Raw genomic sequence first — 14996 nt, forward strand, 5'->3', positions numbered from 1 at the left:
AATTATTATTATTATTATTATAATTAGTTGTAGTTGTAGTTATTAACAGTAGTATTAATAGTAGTAACAGTAGTAGTAGTAGTAGTAACAGTAACAGTAGTAGTACTAGGTACAGTAGGTACTTTATTAATCCCCAGGGGGGAGATTGCATTGTTACAGCATCAAAAGACTACCAAGTAACACAATACAGACACGTTGCAAACGGACAATAGATACAAGAAATATACAGAAATCCAAATGTACACTTATTTATTTTGTGTAACAGTAGGTAGGTTAGTGTGGTCACTCTGGTCAGTCCAGCACATCCATTTGCCGGCCGGAGGCCTTTCAGTTCCCTTCCACCCTGCCTGCCTCGCTGCCCAGACCAGGGCCTGGAGCTACTGAATACACACACGCAAACACACAACCACACACTCCCATGTTGCCCCGAGCCAAAGAAGCTGGAAACGGCACTGGAATATCTCAGAATGTGTTACATAAGGGTCTTTCCTCTGGGTCCGCAGGTGCCAGAGCTACGGGCGTGTGTGTGCGTGCGTGCGCGCGTACGTGAGTGTCTGTGTGAGATGTGGCTGTGGTCATCTCTGTATTTAGAGACCTGTTTAAATTTCCACAGCGTTCTCCTACGCTTTTCCATGCTCTCAGTCTCACCACCTGGATGCTGCTGGGTGTTTGTCGGCTTCCTTCTCACTATTAACAGGTCCTCCAACTAAACACACACACACACACACACACACACACACACACACAATCTCCTGTAAGCTCGCTCGCCTGTGTGTGGCCAGTTGTCTAAAAATAGGCCTGCTGTCACTCGGGTTCCAGATCATCTGTGTGTGGCAGAGCTTCTCAGAGTCATGACACACACACACACACACACACACACACACACATACATACATACACATGCGCGTGCGCGCGCGCGCACACACACACAGGCAGACAGACACACATGTGCGTGTGCGTACATGGTCTCATCATCAACATGACTAGTGTTTGTGTAAACCTTGACTTTGCCTTGCTAATGATCTCCTTCTGTAGCCGCAGAAAGATATCTTGGGACATAAGAGGGGAGGGGGAGAGAGGAGGAGAGGGGGGGAGAGAGGGGGAGAGAGGGGGATCACAGCATTCAATCCAGCAAAGGGTGCCACATTCTACTGATTCTATTAATACATCCATGGCGCCCACATTCTACTGTATCTCCACCAACTTTGCTGGCTATCTACAATAGTTTGTCATTCTTTGCTAGAAAAATCATTAAAATGTTTACATGTTCAAGAAGTTTAGGAATCAATTTTGGTTTTCATAGGGTTTTATCGTTTTTTTGTTATGTTTTATTCTTAAAGGAGAACTCCACCCTAGAACAACATTCGTCTCAACAACTAGACACCCACAAAACAAAGAAAAAAGTGGTTTTCTTGACTTTACAGTAGTTGCTCCATGTAAACAAAGCCTGTTCACGAAGTCTGGATTTGCCGCGTCGAGAAATCCCCGGAACAAAATAATGAGGACTACAACAACAACAAAATGTGTAGCACTGGAGGCAGGTGCACCATGCTAACCCTGTAGCTCTAGCCTACCCTATAAAGTTAGTTCAACAAAAACAAAAAAATGCGATCGCACACACAAAAGATGACAACCGAGGCACAGATGTTTCATTTAACTGAGTTCTTTTGACTCTTTGCGGTGTTGCTGCAACCGATGGAAACTCACTCGCGCCAGTGCAGGTAAATCCTTGATTCCACAAATTGCACAGTATGTGGCATTGTTGTCTGTGTTTTTCTTCAATAGAATAGAATTAGAACATAGCTAGATACAGGGTCTGACAAATGTTCTGAGTGACAAATGTTCGCTCGAGAGATAATGATGGCTACCGCTGTTGCCCTGCCGAATTCCGACTCCGTTCACCTCCTCTTGATAGCTCAGTTTTGCACAATGCATGCTGGTCAATTGAGTCTTTCAAAATAACAGTGTCTGTAATCACCACATTCAGTTTATTGAACTTATTACAAAAAATAATGAAATTTTATGGTTTGGTTTAAGTTCATTGTAAACGAGACACATATTATATGTGTTTAGAGGCTACAAAATTATAGACTTGAATTCTCCTTTAATCTAAAACGTATGGTGACCTCCGGTCACCACTCACAGCCCTTTTTTGGCCTCTTGGCTACAGAAAATTGACAAAGATGGCAGCCAATCTTGCCTGGAGCAAAGAAATGGCCGTAACCTAAAAGGTTGTTTATTAACCTAATTTTTGAATAATTTCATAGAATATGATGTATACGTTCATATAACATCGGACCAGAAAAGAGCTAGCCTAACTTGGGGCAAGGCACAGGATAGGACCCGATGGAAGCAGATAGTTGCAGCCTTATGTTCCTCAAGGAACAAAGAGGATTAAGTAAGTAAGTCATAACATACTGTTGCCTACATCTGCACAAACTGTATTATGTATACATTTATATATGACATTGGACAAATAAGTTATATGGCATCTGCAATAACCATATTGAATGTGTGTATTAGTTAGTGCAGGTGAACCCAAATGCAGGCTCAGACCGGTAACAGTTATCAAAAGGGTTTATTACCAAACAGGGAAGAGCTGGTGGAGGTTTGGGCTGAGGGAAGACAGGTGTGCAGAGCTGAGGGACCAAAGACAGGGAGCAGACAGACAGACAGACAGACAGACGGACAAACTACAGTCGGCACACGGAGACACAGAATTACAATGGGATCCCTCATACACTCACTCACCGGCTGTAAAACAGCTAACAATAAGGTGTTGTTCACAAATTTGTTTGACAAACTGGTGATGTAGGATTACACAGGCCTACAGTTCAGTACATTTCATCCAATATTTTCATGCCACATGATATGGGGCACATGTTATGACATTGTAATGTTGCATTCTAACTTAATGTTCCAGCTTCACTGGATAGTGCAAATTTAAAGTACGTTAACTCACCCTCCATCGTGGAAAACACATGAATGTGTGCTCAGAGCACGGGCTGAGATGATCACTGCTGGGGCAGCCCGCATTACATTTTCTTCAGGAAATGGACAGTCTTGTCATCTCTGCACTGCTTGTCTCAAATGCAAGTTGCATCCTCTGAATGAGCAATGTGCAAGCTAGACGGAAGGCATCACTCTACTGTATTTTAATTTATACAACGGTTAGTTCTGGTTCTTGATTCTGATGATTCTGATGGCCGGAAGCCATGTTAAAATTAAGCAATAAACCACGAGAGGCCGTGTGTTAGTGATTTTATAACAGCTAGGGGGCATTGTTAGGCACGACGCGAAGCAGAGTTATAAAATCACTATAACACACAGCCTCGAGTGGTTTATTGCTTTTATACAACGGTTACTACAGCTATTAGTGTAAAATAGACACACAGCAATGTAAAATATTAGCATTTATTCAAAATGAAGCATCATTCCCTCAATTCCGCGGAGCAAAATAGTTCCCCTAACAAATGGGTTGCCAAGCAGCAACAACAACTACAATGTATTGGATCAAAGGGGAGGCGCATTAATACTGAAAATTGAATGATATGCGGTCCCAGGTGTGTGTTACAAAGTATTTTACCACAGCTTCCAGCCAATCAGAATCAAGAACCAGAACTAACCGTTGTATAATACATTTTCTACAATGGAGAGTTTGGATACTTGATTCTGCTTGGCTAGCAGCCGTGGTAAAATACTCTGTAATCCACGGCTGCGACCGCATAACAATTAGTATTAATGTGCCGTCAATCTCATTGACGAGGCCATTGATAAAACCAAGCGGTAAACTATGCTTTGCGTAGCAACCACTCGCAGCAACCTCGCCTTTTTCGTATCCTATTACAATAACACACTCATCAGTTCGACTCCAACACTTCCACACCCCTACCAGCAAAAACGAGTGCTCTGGAGAACTGTTTTAATAACTGCACCATAGCTGGAAATATTAAAATAATCGTGAACCACCCGAATTATGCCTTATGGCTTATGTGAACAAGGCCAAAAATAGGCGAGATAGCCCATGTTGCCTGGCAACCATTTAATTCAGAACTATAGCCTATCGCGGAAGATTTTGTAAATACTAAAATGATAAGAATGATCGGTAAATAAATGCTTGAATGTTACTACTGTGTGTTCTTGTGAATATATATATGTAGTAACCGTTGTAGAAAAGCAATTGACCACTCGAGACAGTGGGTTACACAGGATTTTACCACAGCTACGGGGGTTTTAGTTTAACAACGCCCCGTAGCTGTGGTAAAATCCTGTGTAACCCACTGCCTCTCGTGGTCAATTGCTTTTCTACAACACACACCTGGGACCGCATATCACTCCATTTTCAGTATTCATGCGCCTCCCATTTGATCCAATAGGTCTATCATTGTGTTTTTTCAAAACGACTGAACATTCCATCCAATGCATCTGTTGCTTGGCAACCTTTTTGTTAGAGGAACTATTTTGCTCAGCGGAATTGAGGGAATGATGCTTCGTTTTGAATAAATGTTAATATTTTATATTGCTGTGTTTATTTTACACTAATAGTTGTAGTAACCGTTGTATAAAAGCAATAAACCACTTTAGGCCATGTGTTATAAGCTATAACAGCTAGGGGGTGTTAGGCACGACGCGAAGCGGAGTGCCTAAAACCTCCCTAGCTGTTATAAAATCACTTTAACACATGGCCTCAAGTGGTTTATTGCTTTTATATAAGACAGGGCTCTCGTGGTTTATTGCTTAATTAACCTGGATGGATGAATGAATGAATGAATGAATGAATGAATGAATGAATGAATGAATGAATGAATGAATGAATGAATGAATCGGTGGTTGGATTCACTGAGCCAAGTGGCAGAGTTGACTTGATGGGAACATCAGACCATTCACAGATTTGAAGACTGCTCAGCATGTTACAGTTCAACCCTGAGCTGAAATCGAATCCCAGAATTCGCTCCATCACTGTGTGTGTGTGTGTGTGTGTGTGTGTGTGTGTGTGTGTGTGTGTGTGTGTGTGTGTGTGTGTGTGTGTGTGTGTGTGTGTGTGTGTGTGTGTGTGTGTGTGTGTGTGTGTGTGTGTGTGTGTGTGGGAGGAGTAGGGGCAAGAGAAAGGAAGAGAGAGAATGTAAATGGCAGGGTTTACATTACCTGCCTCCTTGCCCTAAGAAACAGACCCTCTTTGTTTTGTGTGTGTCTGTGTCTGGCCTTGGCTGTGACAGGTCTACTGTACATTTCTCCTCCACCAGTAAATCAGAGCACCCCTCATTGTGCACACACACACACACACACACACACACACACACACACACAAACTTCAACAATTTATTTACAGTATGTCCACATAGAGAAAAGTACATACAGGTACACATACTAAAGGTGCAGTCACTATACAAACACACACAGACGACACAGACGAGTGCTGGGGAGATAAGACGACAATAACAACAACAACAACATACTGGTAGTTAGAGGGCCCCCAAACAGCCCGTGACCATGGCAACAAGCGTCAGCCTGGCTCACCTGTGTGTGCGCGCGTGTGTGCGTGTGTGTACGTGCGTGTGCACAAGCACATGCGCTCGTGTGTCTGGGCTTGGCTGTGACAAGCCTACTGTACATTCCTCCACCAGTAAATCAGAGCACCCTCATTGCATGCCGGACACACACACACGCACACACACTCTTTAACAATTTATTTATGTCCACATTAAGGGTGTTCCGGGAGCCCACTATTTGTATTTGTATTTGACAGCTAATTATTATGATTCGACGAAACCGGAAGTGGGCGGGTCTTAAACCGGAAGTCGTTCCAAAACGAGGGGAAATTTCATTTCTTTAGACTAATATTAATTGGCATTGCAATTGCTTTGCTTTCAACGCATCAGAATTGCTGTTTATATATATATATATTATTATTATTATCATTAATTATGAAGTATAATTCCTCATCATCATCATCCTGTATGTTTTTATTTAACAAACTATGAAGTGTCAGAACCCCACCACCCTTAACTGGGGAACATTCTACATTTAGTTAGAAACTGAAAAACATTTTTCTAAATCAAAATATAAGTCCTCATAGCAACTTTATTAGAACAGCTGTAGTAGCTCTATGTCTCCCGTGTCATAATATCTAATATATTACCTGCAAGCATGTGACACAGGCGTGATGTACTAGTAATGGTTTCACAAACCCAGCAATAAACATGTATTAGCCTACTATAAATATAATTGAAAAGATAAACATTTTACACTCAAACCAATAAACTAAACTAATACATTTTTAGTGTAGGATTTGTGTTAGTTTGGACCCACATGACTGGACTCAGGAGGCGGAAAAAGGTGAAACCCAAAATGGGTGATTTATTGAGAAATAGAGGGGGGTAGTCCTGGGCAGAGGCTGGCCCAAGCTGAGCTGGTAGGCGTGGGAGAGGTCTGGGCAGGAAAAGACGGCGGCTGAGCAAGGTGATGATTCTGGGACAGAGGACACTAAGTAGGGTAGGCCTATTGTAGTGAAATTATTATGAATTATCAACCAAACGCTACAGTTCACTTCACATAGGCTATTGCAGCAGGTACGCTACGACAAGAAAACAAAATCCAATAACTGTCTCAATAAACCAGTTACATGTAACTAGGGACAAAAGCCCTCGGTGCTGCTTACATTCGTTGCCTGTCTACTATTTGGCTCCTCAGCGCTTTCTCTCCCTCTCCGCGTTGTCTAGACGTCTAGACAGACAGCAGATGCGAGACTGCAAGCTCTCTCTCTCTCTCTCTCTCTCTCTCTCTCTCTCTCTCTCTCTCCCTCTCTCCCTCGTCCTGTCATGTCAACAAGCAGACAGAACGTGCGCGTATCGCTCACTCATACAGCATTTGACTGTTCTCCCCCCTCCCGAATATTTTTTACAATATTCGTACGAATTTACTATTCGGGAAAAGGTACTATTTGTGCTCATCCGAATACTGTATTCGTATTCGGGCACACCTAGTCCACATAGAGAAAATTACATACAGGGACACAAATGGTTAAGGTGCAGTGAGTAAACAATCACACACACACAGACACACAGATAACACAGACGAGCGCTGGGGAGATGCAACAACATACTGCTAGTTAGAGGGCCCCCAAACAGCCTGTGACCATGGCAACCAGCCCCCGCCTGGCTCACCTGTGCTGTCTCTCTCCTCTCTAACGGTGTTGAGCTTCAGAACCCTGACCTCTCGCTGCTGGGAGAGAACCAGGCCTTTTGACTTCATTCCTCTGGTGGAGATCCTGCCCACCAAATCCTCACATCTGCCCTTTCTTATGAGTGTAGATTAGTGAAGGCTCGCTGCTGTTGAAATGGGGTGTGACCGGGCTCAGGCAGCATGGCGTCCACACTAGGGGCCAGAGGTCAGACCCCCCCACACACACACACACACTCCGCTAGCTAGAGAGCGATGGGGAACCGGCACACCAGCACACCCTGTCCCTGCTGACTGCTGGAAAAAAACACGGCCTCGCCCGTGTGGGTATGAGCTTCGTCTGGCGGGTTTTGGGTTAGGTGTGCAATATCTATGCGCCAAGGTTTATCCGCACGTTCGTGTTATTGTCGAGCCATGCCCGGAGTTAGCATGGTATGTACGGCAGAATACCCTCCCCACACACACACACACACACACACACCCTCCGTGTCCTCTCTCTGGCATCGTCGCGTTGCTAAGCAGCGATAAACAACGGTAAACATTCGGGGCTAGGTGAAAACCGCACTTGGCGTTTTCCTGGTTCAGAAAAAGCGTGTCAGTACCTTGAGATCCAGTGTGGTCTCTACTGTAACGTGCTCATATTTGGCGACCAAGAAAACAAACATGGTTTATTTCTCCCCTCCCTCTCCGGCTTGTTTCCCATGCCCTTCCCTGTGCGCGGGGATTAGCGAGCGGCGGTTCCACGTGAACTCCAGGCCGAGGGATAGCCTAGCCTAGAGCGAGCCTCTCTCAGCTCTGGAAAAGGGCACCGTCAACCACAAGTGCCATTGAGGAGAAAAAACAAACAAAACATAAATATATTTACACACAAGTTTCCAGCCTCGCCGCCCCCCGGGTGCCAGCCAACGTTACGCCACACTTATGATGTGCGCCTCCAGTGGAACTTTCCTGGGTTAAAAAGAAAAGAAAAAAATAATTAGATGGAAATGCTCTCCTCTAAGGAACCGAGACAGGATTCATTGAAAGCCTAAAGAGATGGAAACCTGTGAAGATCTGCCGAGCAAAAAAAAAAGAAGCCAGTCACGGTCCCCCTGCAGGGGGGGGGGGGGGGACGCCCGCTCGCCGAGGTCGACGCTTCGCTTCTGATTTTAAAGGAATTGAATGCGAGAAGTGACTTCTAACATGGAGTCACTGGAGTTATTATATTCCGTTGTGATTATGTATTCCACTGCAAGGTTTTCTCGCTCGCCAGCTGTTTCACGTAACCGTGACCGTAGACCTACTCTCATCCTCATCACAGTCCTATAGCGTCAGCCTACTTCCGGCTTTTGATATGACGGGTTGTCCTAACAGTTTACTCTGCTGTCGTAGTGGTCTACTCTAGGATGCAGAATGTTAAACGTTTCCCGAGTCTGAAATAGCATCATCCCCAAGCTCCCGGAATTAGCATTTAGATTGTGTCTGGCCCAGTTCAAACAGAGTGTCTGATGGAAGAGACTGATTTCTAAAGCCTCTGTTGGCCTCTCCTGGCTACTTTTTTACTTTTTTAGTTTAATGCTCTCTCTCTCTCTCTCTCTCTCTCTCTCTCTTTCTCTCTCTCTCACAAGAATAGGCCTACATCTCTCTCTCTCTCTCTCTGGGAAAGGGGAGAAGGCCGCGCCACATACTGTAATAGGTATCAGAAATAAAATGAGAGATGGAGTGATGGCAATTTAGAGAAATGTGGAGATGTACAGTATGTTGATGGAATCTAAGAATAATCAGATGATGAGCCCTTCACAGTGAAGGCTGTTGGCTGAAAAATAAGTTTGCCTGTCAGCAGAAAGAGGATTAAATACCGACTTTGAGAAGGCCTTCAAATGAAAGCACCGATTAGGCCTTTCCAAGTAGCATCCTTGTTTCAGCCGAGGTCAGCAGTGAAGCAGCTCTCCATTCAGAGGTTGTGCTTCAGGCGTTAAAGTCTATTACTGTCGTTAGTTACATCTACTCAGAAAACACATTCCGATTACTTCAACATAATGGCTACTTTCTGACCTCTTGGCCATGCTGTTTGTTTCAGCCGCCGCGATTCGATAGGACGTAATTGACTGGGCTCCCTGGGGAAAGGGGGGAGGGGGGGGGGCGGGTTTGAGAAACCTGTCCTTTCGTTTCCTTTGTGATTACACCACCTGGAAAGACGGCCGCACACCTGGACAGTTCACTTCAAAAGGTCACGCACCGATTTAAATTCATTCTTGCCTCTCTCTCTCTCTCTCTCTCTCTCTCTCTCTCTCTCTCTCTCTTTTTCTTCATCCTCCGCTTTTTTGTCTCCCTGTCGCGTGTCCGGCGGCTTTTCGCGCGGCATGTTTGTTTACAACGTCCTCCCCTTCTCTGACCCCAGACTGTTGTGTTGTTTGTGTCCAGTCGGCGACAAGGTACCTGCTGACATCAGGCTCACTAGCATCAAGTCCACCACGCTGAGAGTGGACCAGGCCATCCTCACAGGTACACGCCCCCAGCTCTCCTCACACACACACACACACACACACACACACACACACACACTGCAAGTCAAGCATGATGATGATCTTTTAAAGCGGTGAGTGCTTATGTCTCTGATCTCTCTCTGCAGGGGAGTCTGTGTCGGTCATCAAACACACGGACCCCGTTCCCGACCCTCGAGCTGTCAATCAAGACAAGAAGAACATGCTGTTTTCTGTTAGTACTTCCTTCTCGCTAACACTTGAACTGCTGTGTGTGCGTGCGTGCGTGCGTGCGTGCGTGTGTGTGTGACCATAAGGCATGGTCCCCCTCTCCCCGTCAATGACAGTCGGTCACCCTCCTCCTCTGCTCCCCCCCAGGGCACCAACATCGCTTCCGGCCGCGCCATCGGCGTGGCGGTCTCCACCGGCGTCTCCACGGAGATCGGCAAGATCCGCAACCAGATGGCGGCCACCGAGCAGGAGAAGACGCCCCTGCAGGCTAAGCTGGACGAGTTTGGCGAGCAGCTCTCCAAGGTCATCTCGCTCATCTGCGTGGCCGTGTGGGTCATCAACATCGGCCACTTCGGGGACCCCGTGCACGGCGGCTCCTGGTTCCGCGGCGCCATCTACTACTTCAAGATCGCCGTGGCGCTGGCGGTGGCCGCCATCCCCGAGGGCCTGCCCGCCGTCATCACCACCTGCCTGGCGCTGGGCACGCGCCGCATGGCCCAGAAGAACGCCATCGTCCGCAGCCTGCCCTCGGTGGAGACCCTGGGCTGCACCTCGGTCATCTGCTCCGACAAGACCGGCACGCTGACCACCAACCAGATGTCCGTCTGCAGGGTAGGTGGGGGCAGTGCCTATATAACACATATTGTGCGTAATGTGCATTATACGATACATAACGCATATTGTTAGACGCGTATAGTGTCACGGGAGCACGCTGTTATTTGTATAGGACGCTCTCCATTCGTTATGAAAAGAGCATTGTGCCCCAAAGTCCTCGCGCCTGGTTATTTGCGCTAAGGTAAACGCGCGGCGGCTACATCCCTCCATTTGACTGGCACTTCCTTAAAAGCGGTGGGGTATTTCCTCGGAGAAGGCAGCGGAGGCGAACCCTCCTACGAATACAGCGCGCTTATTAGCTTAAGCAATCTCAAAACTCAATCTCCACGGGGAGGTTTTCTCTCGCTCTCTCTCTTTTTTTTCTTCTTTCCAGTGTGGTTTTTGGAAGGCGGACAGGTGGGTTTAAGAGAGAGATGGAAAAATCCCCCCGGTGTTTACTTTCGTCAGACGGACGCTTTGATAGGCGGCGATGTATCGTGGACGGTGGGGGGGACGAGGGGGCCCGGAGCGTGCCTCCCCCCCACGCCCCCCTGCGCGCTCGCCCCCGCGCCTCGCCCCCCTGGCACACGCCCGGACAGGGGGCACACAGATACTGTACTCCACTGTTCCCTCTCCCTGGACCCACGGAAGAGAGACCGCTACCGCCGCTCGCGTTCAGACCGCCGGTGTTTTTTTCTTTGCGCCACGAACACACGTACACAATTGGACTTGTCATGCATATTCGCGCACACGCGCGCGCACTATGAGACACATATATATATATATATATATGGCGTCCTGTTTGAGGTCTGGTGGAGGCCTCTGGCGTGTGCCTGCTCTGCCCGCTGGCTCGGCGCTAGGAGCCTATGCCAGCGCCGATGTTGGTCTTGGCTCCCGGCGATCATCGGGAGCACGGTCTGCCGCCGCGCCCAACACAAACACACGCGCACGCACACACACACGCCAGAGCTCCTAGCCTCAGATAAATCCTCTTACTCTCATGTTTGCCGTTTCACCCCTGACCCCTGGCTGGAGACCGAACCCTCTCCGGTCCTCCCGGCCAAGAGCAGCACCGCCGCCTCGGCCGGTCGCGCCCCGGGCGCCGAGCGTGGCAAATTACGCACAGCGTGACATGAGACCCAGCGAGTCGACGGCGAGTTGAATTTGATCAGAGCGACGGAGCACGAGGCTGTTTACGGGGGCGTTCGTTGGCAGAGCGCCGGCGCTGTGCCAGCTCAGTAATCCTACCTGCGGGTCACGAGGTTCATGGAACAGTCATTACTGACGCGCGGGCGGTCTGGTCGTGTCGGGACACAACTGTGTCTGGGATACTGCTGCTGTGTGTGTGTGTGTGTGTGTTTCTGTTGGTATGTGTGTTTGTGCGTGTGTGTTGTCTCTGTATGTGTGTTTGTGTGTGTGTGTGTGTGTTGTCTCTGTTGGTATGTGTGTCTTTGTGTGTGTGTGTGTGTGTGTGTGTGTGTGTGTGTGTGTGTGTGTGTGTGTGTGTGTGTTGTCTCTGTTGGTGTGTGTGTGTGTGTGTGTGTGTGTGTGTGTTGTCTCTGGTATGTGTGTGTGTTTGTCTGTGTGTGTTTACATGTGTCACTGTAAAGCAGCGTGAAGGAAATTATTCATCTGTGTATTGTTTGTGTCTACATTTATTTTCTAGATGACCACAGATGACCTGTATGTACGCCACTGCATCTGTTCTGTGTGTGCGTGTGTGTATGTATGTGTGTGTGTGTGTGCGCGTGTGTGTGTGAGTGAGAGAGAGAGAATTTGGCATCTGTGTGCGCGTTTCCTACAGGGCGGATGCAACACTGTCTCTCTATCAATATCCATGTCCCGCCCCCCCCCACACACCACACACACACACACACACACACACCGGCCCCATGATGAGATGACATGGGGTAAAGCCTGTGTGATTAGTAGTTCACTCTCTCCCTCCCTCCAGCGGGACCAGAGCAGGGTAATCACTGAGCCAGCTCCGCCTCTGGAGACCTGCAGGACGCAGCTGGGCTCTGGTCAATATTTACCCCGGACTTCCATCTTTACTGCCTGGCCTGCCTGTGTTAGCTCACTGCTACTGGCTGATAAAGGGAAACCCACACGCACACGCGCACACACACACACACACACACACACACAAAGTCCCTGCAATGTTTTGTTTTTCTTTGAGTGATAGCGAGACAATTGCAGGGTTCCAAACATATCTGACAGCTGTCTTTGCTGCTGTTCTGTTTGAGAGAGAGAGAGAGACAGAGAGAGAGACAGAGAGAGAGAGACAGAGAGAGAGAGAGAAAGAAAGAGACTCACACACACAGACGGAGTGACTGACTGTGTGTGTGTTTGTCAAACCATTTATATCTTTGCCGTAGCCTTGACCTGACACTCACTGTGCCACAACCTCTGATAAGAATATATCGCCCCGTACTGTAATATCCTGTTTCCTGGCCTTGGGGATATCCCCTCTGGCACCAACACACACAGGGCATCCCTCTGTCTCACACACACACACACACACACACACACACACACACAGCACACAGGGGAAACCCTGACGATGTCACTCGCATCACTCCACCAACACACCCCGTCGGCCTGAGTCGGAGGGAGTCCAAACGTCCAGGCGCCGTCGCGTCATACGGCTCTCGCGGTCTCCCGTTTCCATGGAGACCACCGATCAGATAGCGAGAGAAAACACAGAGTGGCTGAGAGCAGCCATGGGTGACCACAAACAAACTCTGGGGAAAAAGATAATTACATTCTGAGGACCCAGGGTCCTAGCTAGCCATCTGGCCGCATTGGCGAAGGATATTGAGTTGGGGATTCCGTGGCGGGCGGGCGTGTCACGCGTGTGTTTCGGGGGATGTCAAGGTCAAGCGCACGCCGGTATTCAGGGAGAGATTTTAAAGCCCTGTCGAACTCACCCAGCACATCTCATCTCACAACAGGGTGTCCGAGCCAGTCTGGTCCACAGCCGTGAAAACACACACAAACACACAGGGTAAAAGTCTGTGACAAATGGTATTTTGTCAGACTTATTCTTTTTCAGTCACTGTCACTTTTTCGCTCTTTGTCCTGGTCTTTGCAGTATTTCTAAGGGCCAGGGCAGACAGACTGATTTAATTCAGGCAGTGGTCGAGTGGGCTGTCAAGAATTTCCAAGCTGCGGGTTGGTTGCAATTTCGCCCTCGCAAATCATTTCATCAGTTCATGTTTGTTTTTTGTTGTGATGACAACCAGTGTTGTGTCGTACAGTTGAGCCGGCCTGAGACTGGCCACCGCGACGGTGCCAGAACGAATGGACGGATTGGAACGCCATGGCGGCGCAGCTGTGCGTGCCTGTGTGTGCGTGTGTGTGTGGTGTCAGCCCGTATCTCGGTCGGAGAAGTGGTGCTCTTGAACCTCGAGGCAGGAAAAAGCACACACACGCACACACACATCCTATGGAAGCAGAGGCACACAGCCACTGAAGGGGAAAGGAAAGTTTTATTGGACGGCTGCTTCATTAATTCTGTAATCAGCCCGATTTAATTGAGCCTCAAATTGAAGGAAGCTAGGCCACGAGGGAGAGCTTGCCCTTAGGTTTGTGTGTGTGTGTGTGTGTGTGTGTGTGTGTGTGTGTGTGTGTGTGTGTGTGTGTGTGTGTGTGTGTGTGTGTGTGTGTGTGTGTGTGTGTGTGTGTGTGTGTGTGTGTGTGTGTGTGTGTGTGTGTGTGTGTGTGTGTGTGTGTGTGTGTGTGTGTGTGTGTGTGGTGCGTGCACGCTTCGTGTTGAGCCCAGGTGGCAGGGGATTCATGAAATGGAATATTGATATGGGGGGGGGGGGGGTTGTGTGCACTGACACGCTCCTCAGAAAGATGTTATACTTTGTGCGCATAACTTCCAGACATCGGTCTGCATTACCCTTTTACAACCCTGTGCTCTGTTTACACCGCCCCCCCCCCACACACACACACACACACACACACACCCCTCAGCCCTCAGTGTCAGTGCGAACACCAGACGTACCCCTCCAGTGACAGGACCAATCAGTGCGCACCAACGAACAGACCAACCACATCGGGTCCTCTCTCCATTCCACCTATTGTCATCACCGCTGCAGCTAACCCCCGCCCCCTACACACACGCACACACACACACACACTCTGTGCTGGTTGAGCAGCCAGTTCTGGCCCCCAACAGGACATCAATTCTGGATCAGTGAGCGCTGGGGGCTGCTAGAAGTATGGGCGACTCTTAACCCCGCCCCCCCACCCCCCCGCGCTTTATCTGGACTCACCCTCTCTCTTCACCTCCGGCTCCTCGAGGTCATCTAACCTCGAGCGGCCAGCGAGCGGAAGCCCCGCCCAGTCAGGAGAGGGAGAGTAACGGTGACAGAGTGGCGGAGCGTGCGGCCGGATGACATCATGACCACGATAGGGGGAAACCCTCCTGTCAGGGCAGGGCCAGGGTGCAATGAGGGCGGATGTGCGGAGAGGGGTGGAAAGTGTGTGTGCGTGCGTGTGTGTGTGTGTGTGTCTGACTTT

The 14996-nt window shown here is 48.5% G+C and overlaps 1 protein-coding gene across 1 annotated transcript in view; it reads left to right on the forward strand.

Moving 5' to 3' along the window:
* Window positions 1-14996, forward strand: part of atp2a3 (ATPase sarcoplasmic/endoplasmic reticulum Ca2+ transporting 3) — a gene marked incomplete at both ends in the record, with an annotated part of 46695 nt that overhangs the window by 19999 nt on the left and 11700 nt on the right. The window contains 3 exons of the mRNA XM_084449970.1: window positions 9583-9663; window positions 9791-9876; window positions 10020-10484. Of these exons, the coding sequence (XP_084306096.1) occupies window positions 9583-9663; window positions 9791-9876; window positions 10020-10484 (632 nt within the window). The remainder of the gene's footprint in view (window positions 1-9582; window positions 9664-9790; window positions 9877-10019; window positions 10485-14996) is intronic.

Source organism: Borostomias antarcticus (assembly GCF_949987555.1).
Source record: "Borostomias antarcticus genome assembly, chromosome: 15".
NCBI lineage: Eukaryota > Metazoa > Chordata > Actinopteri > Stomiiformes > Stomiidae > Borostomias > Borostomias antarcticus.